This window comes from Rattus norvegicus, chromosome 2, assembly GCF_036323735.1.
Source record: "Rattus norvegicus strain BN/NHsdMcwi chromosome 2, GRCr8, whole genome shotgun sequence".
Taxonomy (NCBI): domain Eukaryota; kingdom Metazoa; phylum Chordata; class Mammalia; order Rodentia; family Muridae; genus Rattus; species Rattus norvegicus.
This window is the reverse complement of record NC_086020.1, coordinates 206,547,374-206,569,008: the sequence shown is the minus strand read 5'-3', so window position 1 is coordinate 206,569,008 and position 21,635 is coordinate 206,547,374. Positions and strand designations below refer to the sequence as shown.

General features: G+C 43.0%; 1 protein-coding gene across 2 annotated transcripts in view; it reads left to right on the top strand.

Moving 5' to 3' along the window:
* Slc30a7 (solute carrier family 30 member 7) overlaps window positions 1–21,635 on the top strand; it is a 62,288-nt gene that overhangs the window by 38,079 nt on the left and 2,574 nt on the right. For both annotated transcript variants that reach the window (XR_005500303.2, NM_001191715.1), the window contains exons 9-10: window positions 13,479–13,569; window positions 16,144–16,293. Coding sequence is in view for 1 of the 2 variants with exons in the window: in NM_001191715.1 (NP_001178644.1) it covers window positions 13,479–13,569; window positions 16,144–16,293 (241 nt within the window). In the remaining variant the exon portion in view is untranslated. The remainder of the gene's footprint in view (window positions 1–13,478; window positions 13,570–16,143; window positions 16,294–21,635) is intronic.

The following is a 21,635-nucleotide window of genomic DNA, read 5'->3' as shown; positions in this document are numbered from 1 at the left end:
GTCTGTGTAAATTACGTAAAGTATGAATTAGTTACTTGAGGACATGGTTGTGTCTGCCACAGAGAGGAGGCATCAGGGTTTTGGTTAATAGGATCACAGTACAGGAGTAAGTTTTGTTTTCATTTGATGCTCATTGAGTTTCCTTTGAAGAACATTGGTGGCTCAGGTGCCGTAGTTTACCACCAGATGTTAATATGTGGTACAGGTCCACCTAGAGCCCACTGCCTTTGCAGTTTTCCTGGGGGGAAATGGTGTTTTTTTCCCCAAACAACTGATTAATACCTTAAGACCCAAGCTGTTTGTGGGTTAGGAGTCACTTTACCTGGTCTTCAAGTGCTTGTTCTTTGCTGAGGGGAGCACTGGGCCCCGAATGTAAAATGATTCAGACTGACGAGAGATGAGTTCTGTGAGGTGTGGTCTTCCCATGTGGCTTCTCAGCAATCCAGTTCCCTTTCAGCATCAGGCACACCGTATTGTTTTCCTCTGTCCTAAAGTCAGATGTCACGTGCATAGAGCTGCACATCCATACACACACGTGCGCGCGCGCGCGCACACACACACACACACACACACACACACACACACACCATGAAATACTAACAGAATGTATATGTGCTCCAGTGTCTGGACCTGAACTGTCACCCAGAGAAAGATCTGTGTGGTAAAGGCTTGGTCTTGATTGGGGCACAGTTGGGAGATGGAGGAGCCAGGTAGGGCCTGGCGAGGGTCCTCAGAGGGTGCTCAGATCATTGGGCGTATCCCTGAAGGAAGTAGTGAGACTGTAGCTCCTTCTCTTGTGTTTGCTCCTTGTCTCTGTGAAGCGAATGGGTTTGCATTGCCACTCCTAGTCTGCCATGAAGTGCTGCCTTGCCATGGGCCTGAAAACAGTGACTGCCTGTGACAACAGTGAGCCAAACAACCTTTCTTCTTCGTACTCCGGTAGCTCGGTATGTTTGTTATAGTAATGAAAACTGACTCACCTAACAAGGGAAGTATTGATCTGCTGATTTTATCAAGTAGACCTTTCAGAAAGTCTGTAAACCTATGAGTACTTACTGATGCTTCCAGAATAAATCTCTTAGGGTCAGAAAGCTGCTATCAGCCCCTTGCCTGTTTTTCAGGCTGTTCTTGTTTTCCATCGAAGTCCTGTTCATAACTGACACTTTGGCTTGTTATTATGGGAAATGCACTTGCTTGCCTTCATTGTGCCTTCAGTCATAGTATCCTAATCTATGATCCCCTTCTACTTCCTGTTTCCTGTCAGCCCGAGGATTCCTGAAAGCCCAGACTTCTGGAGCTCTCCCTGTTCCTAACTACTTACACCTCTGAATTTATCATTCGTTCATCATCCCCGTTTTTCTAAAAACAGTGGTGCTGTATGTGGCAGGGTCACATGGGATAGACGCGACAGTACAGCCTGACACTGGTGTACTTTGTTCACAGCAGTGTTTTGAATTCTGGAGACCTAGCTAAGGATTGGAAGGCTTGGGTTACGGTTCTGCTCTGTCATCCATGAATGTGAATTTTGTTGTTGTTGTTGTTGTTGTTGCTTTGTAAGTTTCATGATTATGTGATTAAGTGCCTTTTCAGGGATTGTTAACATAGGATATACTTCCAGCATGCTATAAGCCAAGGCTAATCATGGAAAATAGGAATTGACATACAATAGATTGCTTTACAAAGTAAAGTGGGTTTTCAGAACCAGAGGGCAAAGATTAGTAAATAACAAACAAATCTGACATTACAGTTTAAATGAAGGCAGCCAAAGGCTGTTTAGATTTGAACTGCAGAGATGAGAGAATTGAGTCTTTGCATTAGAAGCTGTATTAAAACCTTTCAACCTCTGTGTATAAATAACATTGCAAGAAGTACAGAGTTTTACTATTATTTTAACAGAAGCCTCACTCTTCCCTTAAGCGATGGAGGAGGTTGTTAATTACATACACACACACACACACACACACACACACACACATACACACACACACACACATACACACACACACACACACACACACACACACACACAAATCCAGACAACCTAATATAGAATTCTTCATTTCTGACCACCGTTCCTTCATAAGACTCATTATAGCATTATAGAGGAAGGATAAACTCTACCCTACTTTTTTTGCTCTAATTAAAGGCTTATAAGATGCCACTATTTCATACGTTTTCCCAGCCCAAAGATCTGAAATCCTGGAGTAGTTCTCTACAGTATTATTTGGGATGAACGAGATCTGTCTTTGTGAAGTGGCTGAAGGCTTCAGTGTGGAATAGGAAGGGAGCTGTAGGGGACAGCTGACTACACGGATTGTCCAGCCTGGACAGTTAGCCCACAGTTTCCGTGATCAGTATTCTGGGCATAGCCCAGCTGCCTTCTCTGCTCAGACCTCACAAAGCTGTAACTAATGTGTTGGCTGGGGTTCCAGCCTCCTCCGAGGCTCAGGGTCATCTTGCAAGCTTATGTGGTTGTCAGCAGAAATCCTGAACTTGCAGCTGTCGAGCTCATGGTGGCTACTTCTTCAGAATCGGCATGGGAGCAGCTGACCTCAACCCACACTTTAGTCCCTCTCTTAAGGGCTTGGCTCTGATCAAGTCAGGCATACCCACGGTTTTTTCCTTGACGAACTAAAAATTAACTTATTTAAACCTTAAATGCGTCTTAAATTCACTTTGCACTCGTTGTATTCCGTTCCGTTGGAGCCAGCCACAGGTTTTTCCACGCACTTGAGAATGGGGGATTCTATATCTGAGTGATTCACTGAGGGTCACGTTAAGGCATGTGACTCTTACTTTTCTTTCTCTTCTGTTTTGAGTGTCCAGCCCCATACTTAGACAAGAGCTAGGGTTCTGTCAATGAATAGTTGACAGGTGAAAGAGCAGAAAACCACAGGTACCGAGCACTTCCTCAGGGTCTCTGCCTGCTTTCACTCTTCCACTGAGTGTCCTTGTGCAGGGTGTGATTTGTCTTGCAGTAGTGTGGTTCTGGTTCCTTAAAATAAATCAACGGAATGGCATCATTCTTCAGTGTTTGTCAAAGCCATCGAAATGATTGGTGAATCCATCCCTGAGGCCTCAGATTTGTAGTTTGTGGAATGATTTTCAAGCTACAGAGGTTAGGAATTAACCGATATTTATTCAATTGCAGATTTATTATAATTTGGAACATTCAGTGCCATTGTCAAAAAGTATTCTGGAAATCATGTACAATTTGTGTTCATTCTAAGAATGCAAAGGTAATTCAGTATTACAGAGTTTACACATATTATTCATCAAATAAACAATGGAGAGAGAAAACCATGAGATCATTGCCAGAGATCCAAAGAGACATTTGGACAAATGCAGTCGCCCTTCCTCCCTCCCTCCCTCCCTCCCTCCCTCCCTCCCTCCCTCCCTCCCTCCCTTCCTTCCATCCATCTCTTGACAGTGGCATTGCCATTATCCAAAGTGGAAAAAGATACACTTGGAATTGTATCTTATGTTTTAGACCTGGAGAAACTGCCAATGGCTTTGAGCCAGAAAAGTGAAGTGTAGAAGCATGTTAGCACTAGCAGAAGCCAGGCCTGAGTGACTTAGCCGCATGAGAGTGCTACTGATGGCTATGGCTAAAACCTAGAAAGTGTGTGAGGTGAGTCATATGGGGGACGGCAGACAAGATGGCTCCGCTGGTGCTTCCACCAAGCCTGAGGACCTGAATTCCATTCTGAGACCTCCATGGTGAAAGAAGAAAACCAACCTTCAGAAGTTGTCCTGGGACCACACCTGTGACACCTGTACAACCACACACATACATACAGAATAAATAAATTATGTGTAACAAAATTAATAAATAAGAATTTGGCATAGGTAAAAGCATAAAAGGAAATTCAGAAAGCATAATCAACTTGGATAAATATGTCTTGTATAAAGACAGCCTCTAAGATCAAAAATTAAACTAGAAGCCATGTAGCTCAGTGGTAGAGTACTTGCCTCATAAGTCCCTGGGTTTAATCTCCAGTATGCCAGAAGAAAAGTAAAAGATTAACACAGTGGGAAAATAGGCAGAAATATAAGTTTACTTAGTTCACAGAAAAGATAAGCTACAAATGATATATCTATACACATATTCATGTGAATTTGAAAGCCTGTGTATATGTATGTGCAAGGCTAGTTGGCAACCCTGTTTTTTCTTAGACACAGATATGGATAGACTAAACCATCTGTCCAGCAAGCTTCAGCAATGTGCCTGTGTGTGCCTGTGTTGGCCTTGGAACTGCCGGTGTGTACCGCCACATCTGCCTTTTATTGTGTTGGACTTGGGAATTGAACTCAGGTCTCAGGCATGCCCCATAGACATTGACCTATGCCCACAGCTTACAAACGACTTCTTGTAAAATAGCAGCAACAACAAAAAAAGACAAATTCAAACTGCAATAAAACGGCATGTCTTACTGATCAGGATAAATTTCCAATCTTGTAATAGAGTAGGCCTTCTAATATACTGATGAGAGGAGTAAGAGTTGTCTCTATAAAGAGAAATGTTAAGATACTGGCATTTGTGAAATCAACCAATTTTATCCTACAGACATATCTCAGAGATAAATTGGCAAAAACATATATTCAGAAAATTGTTCTTGTGGCTGTTTGTTTCTGAGAGCAAAATATTGGGAATAACACAGGTATTTGTCAGTAAGGAAGCTGTGTGCAAGGGAGTTCTAAAAAAGAACATAGGTGGTGTCTGGTGATATGGTATGATTTCCAAGATGCAGTCTTCTGAGAACAAGATAGTCCATAAAAAGCCCTACTTCCACGAGAGAGATGTGTAGCATACATTCTATAAGGGCTCTCTAGCCATTAACATAAACAGGAAAATAAGCATAATCTACATATTCTGTAAAAGAAACATTGGAGGGAAAAAAAACCAAGTAAATAGGACGACAGAAGGGAAGGTATTTGAAGTGACATTTTACATTTTAGTATTCTTTCTGTAAATTTTATATTATTATTGTACATTTGTGCAACGTGTGAGTAGGTGTGCCACTGTGTAAATGCGGAGGTCACATGAAACCTTTGTGAAAACTGTTTTTCTGTTGGTATCAGAAATAAGACTCATTTTGCCAGGCTTGCAAGCAAATGCCTTTACCTTCTGAGGCTCTTGGTGCCTCCTTGATGTCCCTTTGACTAGAGAATCGTCAATAGTTTCAGCCTTTGAAAATAAACACAAATTAAAAGCTTGAAAGCATATCGTCATGGTCTTCATTTACTTGCTGCAAGAAAAGGATGACCTTTAGGTTTTCCGTTTTAATGGCTTTTGTTATTAATCTATATGTAGCTTAAAATTATCTGCTGCTAGGTGCAGTCTGCATCAAGGTCACTTTGTTCTTTTGCTAATGAGTCCTTTGAAAATGGTTTCATTTGCACATCCAGCACTCCTCGGCATTTCTGGGGAACCAGCATCCAGTGCAGTGGGCCGGTTAGAAACCCACTTTGAGATTCTCTGTCACACACACTCAGGGTGCTTTCTTAGTTTAGGGAAAGAATTAAAAATAGATTGCTTTGCTTCTTACCTCATATGTGACCCTTACTTCTAGCAAACGTGCAGTCTCTGAAGTCCGCACTGGGCAGTTGAGGGTCAGAGAGTCATTTCCGATCTATTCTCAGGTGTGAGGATGTCCCTCATTGCTACTACCCCCACTGCCAAGGTCCTCTTGAGTGTCCTCTGCTCTTCAGGCGCCTCTGAGACGCTTCATTTCTTTCAGTAGTCCAGGCCTCACACACATTTGAGAGTCACGTCTTTTCTGTAGGGAAAGGTACCTTGAAGGAACTAGAGAGCCATCTCCATGACTGCGTTATGTAGTATCTCAGACCTGCTAGAGCACCTCATGTGTGGCCTCTACTTGTTGGCTTTGGCCTGTGCCTTCAGATCTTACTCTTTCCCACACATTTGTTTTCTGATGCTTAGTTCATATAGTTGGAATTTATTCCTACCTCTTCTCACAAAGCTACGTCTTTTGTGGAACCATTTTGTTTTCTTCATTGATTGTGTTGTCTCTGCATTTTTTTATTTCATTATATTGATGGTTTAATGACACAATTATTAGTTTTTTATTCATTAAACTGAAGAATACATTTTATAAGAGAACAAGTTATGGTCTGTAGAGATGGCTCAGTAGTTAAGAGCACTTGTTGCTGTTGCAGAGGACCCTGGATTAGTTCTAGCGTCCATATGGTGGCTTTCAACTAGGGGATTCGATGCCCTCTTAGAGCTCTGTGGGCACCAAGCACAAATGAGGTACACCTGCATTCGTGAAGGAAAAACACACATTCACATAAAAATAAGGTAAATAAGTCTTTTAAAAAACCCAACTTTTAAACAAAACATAACAAGTTGAAATGGGACACAGCCATGCCTGTAATCTCAAACTTTAGGTGGTTGAGAGACGGGGTGGGGATCCTGTTCAGGGTCATCCTCAGCTGTGTAAGGAGTCCCAGGGCAGCTTTGGCTACTTGAGACTGTCTCAGATACACAAAACAAAACAAAGACAATGAATTATATATCAAGATCTGAAAGTGCTGAGCATTCCTAAATGGAGTTCTTTCTCCCCTGTGTGTAGTAAGCACAGAATAAAATGCCAATAGCCTTTCATTGACTAGAGGTTCTTTTTTTAAGAGTTACAGAATTGGGGGGGCACTTGACTCTTATTTTGAAGGGTTCTATGTCATATAAATAAAAGATATCCTGTATTCCAATACCTATATTGTAATTCCTATATTCTCATTACCAACTGTCTTAGTCAGGGTTTCTATTCCTGCACAAACATCATGACCAAGAAGCACGTTGGGGAGGAAAAGGGTTTATTCAGCTCACACTTCCACATTACTGTTTACCACCAAAGGAAGTCAGGACTGGAACTCACACAGGGCAGGAACTTGGAGACAGGAGCTGATGCAGAGGTCATGGAGGGGTGCTGCTTACTGGCTTGCTTCCCCTGGCTTTCTCAGCTTGCTTTCTTATAGAACCCAAGACTACCAGCCCAGGGATGGCACCACGCACAAGGGGCCCTCCTCCCTTGATTATTAATTGAGAAAGTGCCTTACAACTGGATCTCATGGAGGCATTTCCTCAAGGGAGGCTCCTTTCTCTGTGATAACCCCAGCTTGTGTCAAATTGACACACAGAACCAGCCAGTACACCAACTAAATTTTTTTATCTTGTGTGTCTGTCTTGCATAGGTTTACATGTGATTTATGTATGTTTTTATGTGTGTGGTTTATATAAAGGCGGGTGAACACTTATTGCACATGCATATGGGGTCAGGGAACAACCTCCTATGTTGATCTTTTCCTTCCAGCGTGTTTGGGGTTGAGCGTCTTCGTTGTTTGCCCTGCCTGTCTCATACCAGCTGTCCCACAAGCTGGAGACTCTCCTATCTCCGCCTCCCATCTTGTCTCAGGTTCACTGCGTTACAAGTGTGTTGTGTGAGGTTTCTGGTGACTCAAACACAAGTCTCACACTTGCGTGTCATTTGCTTTACACAGTGAACCATCTCCCCAGCCCTCGGTTGGATCTTTAAGAGATAATACATTCAATTCGTTGTTACTCATTCAGTGAATGTGTTATCTATTCACTGTGTAACTAGATGGGTGCTAAGTGTGTCCTGTGTTCAGATCGCTATGCCAGGACCTGGGAATAACGTGAGTGTAACTGGACTCAACCCTAGGATACCTAACTGAAGAGAAGCCTCAAGCAGTTCCAACGCTTGAGCCTTGGCCCTGGGTCTACAGCTTCTCACCCAGCTGTGATAAACCACAGCTGTTTGTCTGTCAGAGTTGGTTTCCATCTGTAAAAGGAGAGGTAGGGCTCAGAGACCTCCAGAGTTGTGTTTTCAATAGGAATGCTGTGATCCCAACATTTTCTTAGGATTACTTTCGGCTGTCATGGGGGATGAAATCAGACATTTTTTATGAAATTACTTTAAAAACTATTAAGTGTTATATAAACAAAAAAATATTACACTTTACTAATTTGATGTTATAAACTGATATTTTTTGTTCCAAAGAGCAAACACGTGAAGTGTTATAACCATGTCCCAGATGCTTAAGGCAAACCTCTTCATGGCTGTAGGGTTCCATAGTGTCTGTTACTGTCTCATTACTGGGTAAGAACCACTTACTGTACTGGGTACTGATTTAGATCACAGGTTTCAGAAGCTTAGTAGAGTCATACATGAACCACATTTCCAGATGAGACCATTTTAAGGGATCTGTTCTCTACCAGGTTTATAAAATTCTACATTAATTGTAATCATCCATCCAGCTAGGTAATGGTGCTGGTCTTAGCAAGAGTACGGAGTGCTCTTTACCTTTGAGCCCTCTCTCCAGTGCCACTACATTACTTTATTTATGTGTATCTAAGTGTCTGTATGCACATACACATCTATGTCCATGGAGCCCAGAGGTGGGCATCAAATCCCCTTGGAGCTAGAACTGTGGCAGTTGTCAGTTAGTAGGTGTGGACTCTGGGAACTAAGCTTGGTTCTACTCATTCTGCATGAGCAGCAAGTGTTCTTAATTGCTGAGCCATCTCACCAACCCCAATACTTAGTTCACTTTATTTATAGTTCCTGCTAGATTATTTAATTTGCTTTTGTAATGTGGTGAAAATCTTTCCCTAAAAGCTGTATCTGAAGTAAAACCTGAATTTTTCATTGCAAATTACTTGCAGCAACGAGTAAATGTTGCTCATTTAACCTGTTAAAAGGCTTTGAGATTAATTTGATATTTATTGTATGATTATAGAATTATGTTCAGCTTTTGAAAAATGAAACCATTACTTTGTATTACTGGTAAATTCATGCCTAATGAGTCATCCTCCTTGTCATTTATGATAGGAAAATAGAGTTCCATTGTGAAAGCTACAATTGAGTTAGTCAACCAGAAGCGAGCCTCTAATTGTTTCCAAATGCTTACTTTTCCTTTTCCTGTAGGGTTTGGATGCAGCTCTAACCTTAGCTCAGTCAGGAATTTGCTAAGCTTGTCTTTTCCTCCATATCCTTTCATTATGGCTAGATAGATCCATGCTAAAATCTGTTTTATGATTCCCCGTTATGATAGTTAATCAGAAAAATATGGGCAGAAACTCCTGAGCTAAACACAATTTTAAAAGGCAAAAGCTGGCATTGCTACAGACTATTTTTTGACATCTTATGGACTTTGAAAATGACCTGGTTCTGGATCGTATCTCCCTCTGTGAGTGAGGAGGCCGTCCCCCCCACCCCCACCCCAGCAGCTGGGTGTCCAACCGCAGCTCCTGCAGCTGACATTCTGACACCATTTCAGCCGTCATTAGGAAAACTGTGCGGCATTTTCATGTGCTGCGGTGAGGTTTTTACTATGATATACTAGCCATTCCAGTATTCCTAGAAGAGCCAAACAGGGAAGGTGATGGATAGCCCTGTAAGTAGGTAAAGCCTTTTCTGACTCACCCTTTTCTTTTCATGAGAAATGAAGACCTACAGAAGAAAACAAAAAGTATGGATTAATTGTACCATAGTCACTTCATCTCTTTGCCCCGCTCCTTTACTGTACCCGAGGCGTCTTCATCTGCTTCTCAGTGGTGTGCAGTAGATAGAATCAAGTGTTGCTTTTCAGCTGAGGTGCCAGTCTTCTTAACTGTCAGACTTAGTAATTCCCTCTCCAGTTGGTTTTCCTTCCCAGCCTTCTCTGACCCGTGGAAGGCCTGGAGCAGCACTGCGTTGTTTTGTAGGATGGCCTTCTGCTTGTATTTCCTTCCTTCTGTGACTTGTGTTCTGACAGAGATGTCTTTCCCATCCCCATGGGTTTCACTGACTGAGCCTTTACTGTCTGCATGAGTGCTTTTTCTCTGTTAATAATTTCATCTCTTCTAAAGGGGTTAGTAATTTTTCTTGACCTTAAAATGTACTCTTTGAATTATGTTTAGTGGAATTAGCTGTAATGTATGTTCTGTAAACATTTATATATCAAACACTGAAATGCGGGGGACACAAACGTAAGTCATAGTCCATAAAGTACTTCTCAGTGTGTATGTATAGAAAAACAACTTGGTGATTTTGCAGTATAATTCCATAGATAGCCCTAATCGTTTCCTCTTTTTCGGGACAGTCTTCTGTGCATCCCAGGTTGGCCTGAGCCTTAGAGGGCGGGGATTGCAGGCATGTGCCCGCCGCATGTGCCCGCACGTGCCCGTATGCCCCGCATCCTTCACGCTCTTACAGGAGCACAGAATGGACATCTCATCATCCGGAGGTCAGGTAGTAATCAGGAAATATACCCCAAAGGAAGTCAGACGTGAGGTTTTAAGACATACTAGAAGTCGAACAAAAGGCCACTTAATAATGTTCTAGGCAAGGATTATCGTATTAGCCAAAGCTTGAAAGAAAAAACAGCACAGGGTCAAGTACAGCGTTTTTGAAGAACTTAAAAAACAAGCAGGGATGGGGAGGAGGGAAAGGTAGAGGGGATTAGAGGCCTCCATCCTCTCCCCCAAAATAGTACCCCATTATGGAGCTTACATTTCATCCCTGAGGAAGCGGAGAGCTCTTGACCCAGCCTTAGTAGGGAACAGATAGGATCAAGTGCTTGTCTTATGACGGTCAGCCTCATAGCTCTGTAGAAAGCAGTTATGTGTAGATTCATACACAATCCCACAGAAGCCTGGCCGTGAGTATATATTATTATCATCTAGTCTCTGGGCACGGCCATGAGAGTTCTCACAAGGCGGCAATCAAGTTGTCAGTCCAGGCTGTCACTGCGGGCTCAAGCTGAGGAAGACATTCTAGATTCCCTGGAGCGGGGGCTGACAGGCTTCTGTTCTTTGGGTCTAGGGGGCTGGATCCTAGTCTCTCTGCAGGTGCGCCTTCTTCTCTTGCCCCATGGGCCTCTTTTAAAGGAGCTCACAGTATGGCAGCTGTGAGGGAGCAAGTGAGAGTGGAGGTGGAAGCTGGGTCGGAGGCCAGAGTGTAGAAGCTGACCAGGGCAGCCCTTCACCACTCGGCCTACTCAGTGCCTGTCAGTACTAAGTTGTTAGGTCTCCGTCCAACCTAAACACAGCTTGGAGTGAAGACCACATGGGCACATGAGTCCAAAGGGTCTTGAGTGCCATCTTTGAAGCTACCTACCCAGTGGACTTAAAGGATGTAAGATTAGATAGCAAGGAACACTTTGGAGGCTAATGTAGTAATCCAGGTGAAAGGTCTGGAAACCACTGTGTCTGTGGAGAGGGATGAACTGGCTAACAACTGTCAGGACAGTGTTTTAGTTCGTAGAGCACAAAGGCTATGCAGGTTAAGGAGTCACAGGTGACGTTTAATTCTTGGTTCTTATTGCTGTCTTACTAAACAAATGTTTTCGATTCCTGTCCATGTTGAAATTGTCTTGTCCTTGTTCTACCTTGCTTCCAGCCTTTCGTCCGTCATCTAGCCTTGTCCTCAGCCTGGCTGTCATTGTGTCTCACTCTATTGTAAGATACCAGGTGTTTAACTCTCCTGTCTTTGTCCCCGTTGCTATTCTTCAGTCAAGAACCAGTCTGTACGTAAACGTTGGAAATAGACTTCTAATTCTTTTTCTGTGTCCTTTTCTTTAATCTAGATTCTAAAATGCCTGGTATCTGAATCTTTCAGTCATTCAGCCAACACTTTTCATGGGCACACTGGGTGACCAGCACTTACTAGGCCTCCTTGGGAATATGATGGTGAGCAAGACCATGCCCTGTCCCTTTGGTCCGCATTAGTATTTCCTCTTCCTTCTCACCTGGCAGATACCATGAGTCCTTTAGGCACAGTTGTGAATGCGAGCCCCTGCTCCTTTTGGTCTGCATTAGTGTTTCTTTTTCTCATCTCTCAGAGATAGCATGAATCCTTAAGGCACAGTTACACTTTGACTCTTCTGGGAGGTGCTGAGGACTCCCAGGCACAAATTCCCTAAGTCTCCTCCTGTAGCTGTTCCCAAGAGATTTCTCTATTTGACGCTTAGAGATTGCATAAGGTTAAAAGTAAGCAGTGGCTTCAGTTGTTAAAGGCAGTGAAGCTGTTTCTGACCTCTCCCCTCGGTCTATAACCAACAGTTGAGCCAAGAGCCCTTCTCTGGCTTGCTGGGATCACCTGCAGAGCTTTGCAGACCTGTAGACATCTGGGCCTTCCTTAGCTATTCTGAAGTCAGTCTGTTAAAGTTGAAAGGAAATTAGCTTCAAGGTAAACCTGTATCTAGCTGGACGCTGGGGCCACTGCACTGGCACCACCCTTAGCCCTGTGCCGTTTGCTCTTTGTGTACAGAGTCATCCAAATGGTCTAAAGTTGTGATCCGACATTATTAGGTGGTGATCGCCTGTGCCAGCCTTTCTGCTCCATTCCTAGAGGTGCCCTCATTCCTCTGTGGAAGTAAACTGCCTACTCTAAATTTTAAATAATGAAACTATGCTGTCAGGGCTAGGGGGATGAGCTCAGTGCTTATGAGCACCTGCTGCTCTTGCAGAGCAAGAATTTAGTTCCCAGCTCCTACATTGGATGACTCAAAACTGACTCCCTAGGGGGTCTGGTCTGAAAGCCTCTTCATACTTCCTAGGTACCCAGAGGCACAGGTGCATGAGTACACCACACACACACACACACACACCACACACACACACACACACACACCACACACACACACACACACACCATACACACACACACCACACACACATACCACACACACCACACACACACACACACACACACACCACACACACCACACACACACACACACACACCACACACAAACACACACACACACCACACACACATACCACACACACCACACACACACACACACACCACACACACCACACACAAACACACACACACCACACACACAAACACACACACACCACACACACACACACACACCACACACACCACACACACACACCATACATACACACACACACACACCACACACAAACACACACACACACACCACACACACACACACACACACACACCACACATCTCACACACACACACCATACACACACACACCATACACACATACCACACACACCACACACACACACACACCACACACACCACACACACACACCATACACACACACACACCACACACATATACACACACACACCACACACACACACACCACTCACACACACCACACACACACACACACACACACACACACACACACACATCACACACACACACACTTTTTAAAACTATGACTGGTAAATAACCAGATAGAGAAACAGTAGATGGATCAATGGCTCCATTCGTGGATGTAGTCTCTCCAGCTCCTTTACTCTAATAGCTTACTGATTCTATGAGAAATGTGGAACAAAGACTAGTAGATTGGTTTTTTCCAGAAATTCTAAATACTTATGTTCTGTTCTTTGAAGAAGTATATTATCATCTTGCAAACAGAGATTGTTAAAATGTGAATTAATAAAGTTGTGTTTCCCCCTTAGTGTTATTCCACTTTTAAGAGAGTCTATTGGAATATTAATGCAAAGAACTCCTCCCTCGTTGGAAAATGTGCTTCCCCAGTGCTATCAGAGGGTAAGTTTTGCAAAGCATTGGATTGTATGTTGTTTCCAAACTTTTAGGGTTTCATCTTTCATAAATATGGGTAGTGTATGAATATAATTTGATCTTTCAAGATAGCATGGTGACCATGAGTATAGTGTCATTTGTATAAGCCCGGGTGAATTCATTAGAAAATAGTGAACTTTACTAAGAAAATGTGTGCACTGTCTTCATCAAGAAACTGAGCCATTACAAAGCATTCCATATGGGTGACAGAGGAAATAAGTGTATATTCAGCTGTCTTAGTCAGTGCTTTATTGCTGTAAAGACACCGTGAGCAAAGCAACTCTTATAAATGAAGAGTGTACTTAATTGGAGGCTTACAGTTTCTGAGGGTCAGTTTATTGTCTTTACAGTAAGGAGCACGGTGGCATACAGGCAGGCATGACACTGGAACAGTAGTTGAGTTCTGCATCCTGACCAGAGAGACACAGACAGACAGACACATAGACACAGACACACACACACACACACACACACACACACACACACACACACACACACACACACACACACAGAGTTTAATGTGGTCCTTTGAAACCTCAAAGCCAACTCCCAGTGACATACTTCCTCCAATAATGCCATACGTCCTGTAACAAGGCCACACTTCCTGATCGCCCATACACCCTAGTAAGAAGCATTCACCTATATGGGCCTATATTCACCTATATATGAGCCTATGGGTCCATTCTCATTCAAACCGCTATATGAATGTAATTGAAAATACGCATTTTTCCTTATGTGTATGTGTGTTTCCATGTATGTATGTCACATGTGTGTGGGTACCGTTGAGGGCGGAGGGGGATCAGAGCCCCTGGAGCTAGAGTTAACAGGAAGTTGTGAGCAGCCTGACGTGGATGCTGAGAACTAAGCTCCAGATCTCTGAGGAGCTACAAGTGTTCTTCCCTGCAGAACCATCCCTTCAGCCTTCTGGATGCTTTTTGCTTGTTTGTTACATTGTATTTGTCTTTCTGGCATCCACTGTGTATCAGATTCTCTTCTACAATACTGGAGGCCATGGTGAACAAAGACACTGGCAGCCTAGCTGGGAGAAGTAAATGTTAGGTTCTGCTGATGGTGAGCAAATGCCAGGGATGTGCTAAGAGAGGAAATGAGAGTGAGGTAGATATGGATGGCTGTCGGACGGCTCAGTAAGGAAGCCATAGCCAAGGAAACTGAAACCCTGGTGACCAGAAGTATCCAGCCATGTACAAATCTTCAAGTCTGCGAGAAGAATGTCCCAGGGAAAAAGAAAACCGCTAATGTGAGGCAGCTATGGCTGGAACTAATTTAGTGTATTTGGAGAACAGCATAACAGGTTTTGTGGCTGCAGCATGATAAATAAAGGGAAAGTGATTGAAAGGCTGGAAAGAAGGCGAGGCCCAGATGTTAGGAGGACCTGGTCATCCTCCGAGTCAGACTTCATTACTGCCTCTCAGTGGAAGCATCCGGAACGCACTGAGTCTTGTGCTTTAACATGATTGTCCCACGTGGAGAGCACGTTTTGGGAAAAGCTGGCTGAGACGACTGTCATTGGCAGCAAGATAGAGGCAAATAGACATTTGGGTGTAGCTCTGGAGGGGGCTTGCATTAGTGAAGGGAAAGGGGTGTTGTCTCACAGCTTGGTATCTAGAATGCTATCGAAGTTTGCTCAGCTGTTGGGGCTGAGACTAGAGTGGGAAATGTTTGCGAGTAGGAAGTTATTCCAAAGTCTATAATGTTATTCTGTTTATAATGTATTAAAAACGAAATACCAAACAGGCATTTAGGGAGAATGCCAGCTAAGTAGCACATTTGGAATGGTGGGCACTGATTAGCACTGAAAAGATTTCAAGTGAGACCAGGGAAGTAGCTCACGGGTAGAGAGCGATCCAGCATGTGCAGGCCCCAGGTTGGGTTCTCAGGGCAGGGGCCTGAGGATGGCACAGCGTCTGAAGCACTGACACAGTGTGTGGTGAGGACCATGCAGAGGACATGGTTCTGTTCTCAGCTCTGAGTTCACCTCCAGATCCAGCACAGGGGGACGAGCCAGAAAAGGAGTTAGCAGAGCTGAAAAGTAACTGCATTCCTTCTGCTTACAAAAGTATGTCCATTGACGTCTCTATTCAGGATTGTGTCCTGAATAGACACAGACAGACAGACAGACAGACAGACAGATAGACAAACAGATCAAAAGTCCCTCTATCCTGTTAACCTTTTCTCCAGGAGCCTTTTCTGTGTAATGAATTCTCTCATTTCTATACGTGTTGATTTCTGTCCTTTTCCCTCCCCTTCATTTCTGTGGCCTACTTTTTCATTCTTTTTCTAGCTCCATAGTTTGCCTGTACTCTGATTAATGTGTTGAAGTTAGAACTTCTGACAAGTGTTCATTCATTCTGTCCCTAACCTGTCTCAGGGTGACCTGCAACATACTGAGTCCTCCATAGGCATTTGACTGAACATGTCTTTACAAGTAGGGGGTTGAGTCCAACTTTCTGACTCTCTTCACGATCATATTTGGGTGGGGGCCAGCTTGTTCTCGATGCTGACATCTGCCTGGTGTTTCAGGTGCAACAGTTACAAGGAGTTTACAACTTGCAAGAACAGCACTTCTGGACACTCTGTTCTGATGTTTACGTTGGAACCTTGAAGCTTGTAGTAGCCCCTGATGCAGACGCCAGGTGGATCTTGAGCCAAACACATAATATTTTTACTCAGGTATGACTTGTTATAAATCTCTTTTAAGAAACTTATATTTCTCTGTACCTTGCTAGCTTTAAAAATCCTATATTTAACGTATCAAATACAGAAACTACTAAAGTAAAAGAGGAGGAAACATTCTCAATCAGAGTCAAACTTAGAAAGTCTATTTTCCTCAACGAAATCCACCCCACCCCCCTTCTCTCTCTGTCTTTCTCTTTTTAGTGCTTTTCAATTTTAGTTAGTATTGTTGGCTGGAGTGGAAACATTCCAATAAGCAGAATTATTTTCTGTGACATATGTCACTGTGCACATATTCTCTTTCTCTGTGTTCACATCTTCAGACATGAATATGATATGCAGTCTAGTTGAATTCAAGGCATTACATAAATTAGAGATTGCCTCCTGATGAGAGACACACATGCTTAGGTTCCTTATGAATGAATTACTGACAGATATGATGTTAATTAGAAGTTACATAATCCTTATCTTAGATGCAGTTAAGACTGCTATACTGCGCACTAGCTTTACTTGTTCAGAATTTTAACAGCTTTCTGAGAAGACATTGTATATAAATATGTATCCTTGTGACTTTCATAATGAAGCCTTGGATGCCCAGGCAGGATATCTGACTACTTCTCATACTGACTCCATGAGTCAGGGGCAAAGGAGAACAATGTGCAGTAAGCAGCAGGCTGCTCTCTGCAGACCACGGTCTTCCCTTGTCCTGTGACTTCTAGTGCTGCTCACAGCGGGGCTTCACTGCTTTGCCACTCACTCAGTTTTCCCTGTGAGAAAGAATGTACTTCCTACTCTGAGACCTGGGCTAGCAGCCGCTGTCTGTTGGGGCTGCTAGGACTGTAACCTCGGAGCAGAGCCAAGGGAGGCCTCCCGAGGCACAGACCTGGCTTTTGGAAACAGCTGCCTCTTCTGTTTCAGACACTACATTTGGGCTTTCTCTCAGCCTTTTTAATCAGCTAAGGCCCTGATAGTTGATTTCATTCCTTGTAGCTACCAGAGATTCCCTTCGAAGTTAGCTGAGAGAATATCCAACCCATTCCCCACCTTACATGGGAGAGGAAATGGGGGAAGGGCATGGTCACATCTCTAAAACAACTTTTATTACTACACTCAGTGATTTTAATATTTTTTAGTTCTCACATAACAGAATAGAATATTTAAATAATTTATTTCTTTTCTGCAATGTCCTTGTAGCATGAGTAAATGTCAGGGCTTGCTGTAACATTTCATTTCATGAAATGTAAATTGTTAAATTACTTTGTATTTAAGTTACATCTTACTCATAACTCTCACTTATCAAAATTAAACCCCCACTTGCTGCTTTTTTGAGGGGAAAAAAAATCTTGACCCTCAGGTAAGTGAAATGTCTCAGCGGGTAAAAGACCTTGCTGCCTGGGGACCGACCTCAGAGATAAGAAGAGAGAATTGACTCCTGACCCACCAAACACTGACACACAAAATTAACACATATAAAAGTAACTGGGTCAAATTTTTAAACTCACGATGCTTTTGCTTACAGAGAGTTTCTAGAATTGATTCTGAGGAAGGAGAACTTCCTGCTGGGTCTCCCCTGTGGCTGTTGAACTTTGTCTTCCTTACAACTGACCCTAAGAATGAAAGAAATGGGCTTTGGTTAAAGAAATTGTTTGAAAGCTTTAAATTAAAAGAAAGAGAAATCAGAGAATTGTAAGTTCTATTATTTAGTTACTGGATGCTAAGTCTTTAGTGATTTTTAGAACCCTAGGGCACTGTCCTATTTAATACGGTTTTCCAGGGTCACCGATTTCTCCTAAGGAGGTAGAGAAATGGGCTTATGTATAGATGTATGGTGGAGGGAAGGGAGCTGCTGCGAGTCACTTTGGTGCTCAGACTCCTGGGGAACACCAGTAAGGTGTAGTCCAGAGCTTAAGCCCTAGGTTTTCTTGTGAGTCAGTCTTCCTCATTATCCATCTAGTTTTCGAAATTGATTATCAGTTGATAGCTGGAGAAACAGAACAGAAGTGAGGCCCAGGATTAGAAAGAAGTTCAATGATCTAAGGTTTTTGTTTTAAACTGGCCAAGATCACTTTTTAATCTTTTCATGGTATACTTCACAATTATAGTTGCAACCTTGAATTTTTAAATACGCTGTTTCCTTAGAAATGATGTTTGAAGAGAAAATTCTTAAATATATTCAAAGAGCTAGAGTATGCCTGAGGTTCATCAGGATCCTTGACCTCTCAGAGCACAAGAGACAGCCAGACCTCCTCCACATTTTCCCCTGGCAGAACCCTACTTCATTTCCCAGCTCTCTCTCCCTGCTGTGCCTGTTTAAGTCCAAAGCCCCCAGCATCCTGAGCCCCCGGCTTCCTGCTTCTGCCTTTTGTGCTCTGTTCTCTGACCTCAAAATAGAAGTGAGCAGTTATATCCAGGAAGGGATTAAAAAACCTCCCCCACAGACACAAGTCAGGGTCCCTAAATCACAGAAGCCAAGCCTCCGCCAGTCTCCTGTGTTCATGAGCCTCCCTTTCACTGACCACGCTCATTCAGGCCTGTGCTGTCTGCTTGAGTGATGCGCACAGAAGAAAGGGTCGTCTCCCCTTCTCTAGCTTGCTTTCTGGTCTCTACCCCTTCCACTTTGTCTTTTAACCCTTTGTAATAGGCTCTAGTGTTTAATGAGTATTGATTTTGCTTGCCTGCTCTGCAAACTTTTTTTTCCGCCCTCTTTCTCTTGCCTTTCTTCATCATATGGACCTAAAATTCAGGAAGCCGAGTAGACAGCCATGGGTCTTCTCTGTCCCTAGGTTTGCTGCTGTGCATTAAAGCGTAGAATGCAAGTGCTCATGGACTGCTCGGTGGCAGGGAACGCAGGGCTTGTACCAGCAGCAACAGCAATGCTGGCACCTCCAACAACCCACTAGGGACAGGTACTGGGACAGAAATTAATGATCAGTTACCACAGGGTGGGCTACAGAAAACAAAACTAGATCTGTTTTCTTTCCTTTTATTATCATTATTATTCTTTTGTTGTTGCTGCTGCTGTTGTTGTTGGTTTGGGGACGCTAAGTAAACAATGAACTAGGTCCTCAGTTCTTGGTTTTTCTCCCTGTCTCACTAAGTAGCCCAGGCTGGCCTTGAAGTTGCTTTGTAGCTAGGACAGCTTCAAAGTTGTAATCCTCCTGCCCCTGCTTTTGCTTCTGGAGCACTGGGATAACAGGTGTGTCATGATAACCTGTTATAATTGCTATTCTTGACTTACAATTTAGTCACGTTTAGTTACATTTCATTAATTCTGTAGTATCTTTCATAGAAAAGTAAATAGTTTTATATGACTTCATTTTACATTTTAAAAAAATGTTTGTGTGTGTGGGGGTGTTTGCCTGCATGTTTGTCTGTCCATCATATGTGTGCCTAGTGAGCAGAGGCCTCTGGAACTGCAGTTACATACAGTTCAGAGCTGCCGTGCGGATGCTGAGTGACCTTGGATTCTTTGGAAAGGCAGGCAGTGCCCTAATCTCTGCGTTATCTCTCTAACCCTCCTTTGCATTTTAAAGAGATAAAGTTTAACGTGTCAATTAAAAGCTCAAAAACATGTTCCTGGCATTGGCCCATAGAGAATACAAGTAAACCAACAATCTCTATCGTCACATGCCTGACTGCTCTCCCGACTGTAACTTTTTACACAACAATGAACATTGCTTGGAGATAGCCCGAGCCTGCAGTACCAGGCTGACTTTGGGGGCAGAGGCAGGGGCAGTGAACTTGGAAGGCTTAGAATAACTAGTTACCTTTCCCGCTCAAGAAGCTGCAGACCACTGATGCTGTAGACTTCTGGGGTAGCTGTCATGCTTTCCTGGGATTAAACTCTACATTCTTTGTGTCAGGGAGGAGGTCTCTTGCCAGAAGATTTCTTGGAAATTTCTCTTTCCTTTGAAGGAAGTTGAAGTGAACACCAGGACCTGGAGAGCCAAGCTGCTGTCCCTACTGGGACAGGTGGATGCAGCAAATGGCTTCTTTATCTTTGCTGTGGGATGGGGCTTTGGTGGAAAGCTGCTATCCCCTGGAGCGGCTGATACCAGTTTGAGTAATTAACTCATGATTATGCAAAGATAATTTATCTAGCCCCTTTGTTTCTCTCTTCCCTATTCATCGCCTTGGGCTACTCATTTCTTATGACTCTTCCCCAGGAAGACTGGGGTAATGAAAATGGCAGGCAATAAAAGGAGTCCAACTGTTAGCCCATTTAACTTGCATTAGCAATTTTGTTTAAAAAGAAAAGATATTATATAATATGTTTGTGCAATAATTTTTTTATTTTCTATTAAGATTACACATATAAGAATTTTTCAGAATAGTATATTCCTTAGTCATTTCAGGGCCATCTGGACTGAGTTAATCAAATCATATACTTACAATAAATCAGAATAATTTATAGTAACAGCCTTTGCAGTGTGGAATTTTTTCTCATATACACAGGATCATGGCAGCAGTGCCTAGTCTAGAGTAGCGGATTTACTAACTGCTTGTTAAGTATTAGATAGTACATAGAAAACTCCACAGATTGGTAGTGCTGATTTAATCAACACTCTTTTACAGTGAGGAAAACTGGACTTTGGTTTTAATGTATAAGTAAAGATCATATAAATGTTACGTTCTTCTCCACTGGTCTGTTAGCTAAAGTAGGAACATGTTCATTTTTCTGTAAGTTGAGGAACAAACGTTGTAGCTTGCTGTAGGAAGGCTTTTGGTGGGGAGGCAAAAGGCTGTTTTTTGTCCTGACAACCTAGGATCTGTCTACTACTCTAAAGCTAGCGGAATCCTGAAGCTGTCTCATGCAGTCATCAGTATTGCACAGAGCCCTCCCGCCTGAGTTCCAGAAAAAACAATCCGTAAAAGAAGGGCGTTGTGATGAGCCATCCACTGCTGCCATAGGTCACACCAGAACCTCTGTCTGTCCGCTGCTTAGCATCTCTCCTCTAAAGCCTTGGCAAGAACAGTCTTGTTCCTTTTTTCTCTCCCCTCCCCCACTGCTACTTAAATGTACGTTTTGGTTGGAAGAAAGAAATTAATAGGATTTTAGTTCATTCAGTAATGCTTACTGACTACTTGCTGGTGTGTCAGATATTACCGAAGGTTCTGGGTGTCTGGAATGTAAGAGGACAAATATGTTTCTCTTGGAGAGATTACATTATAGTAGGAGAACAGAACTAATAAACACACTGAATCTTTACGATTTTAAGGGACAGTGTAGGTGCTTTCAGGGTGTAGTGGCTATACGCACTACAGTGTGTGACAGTGTGGGAATTTGGGTAAGAGTGAAAGGGGAGAAGGCAGGGATGTCTGAAAACTCCGCCTCCTCT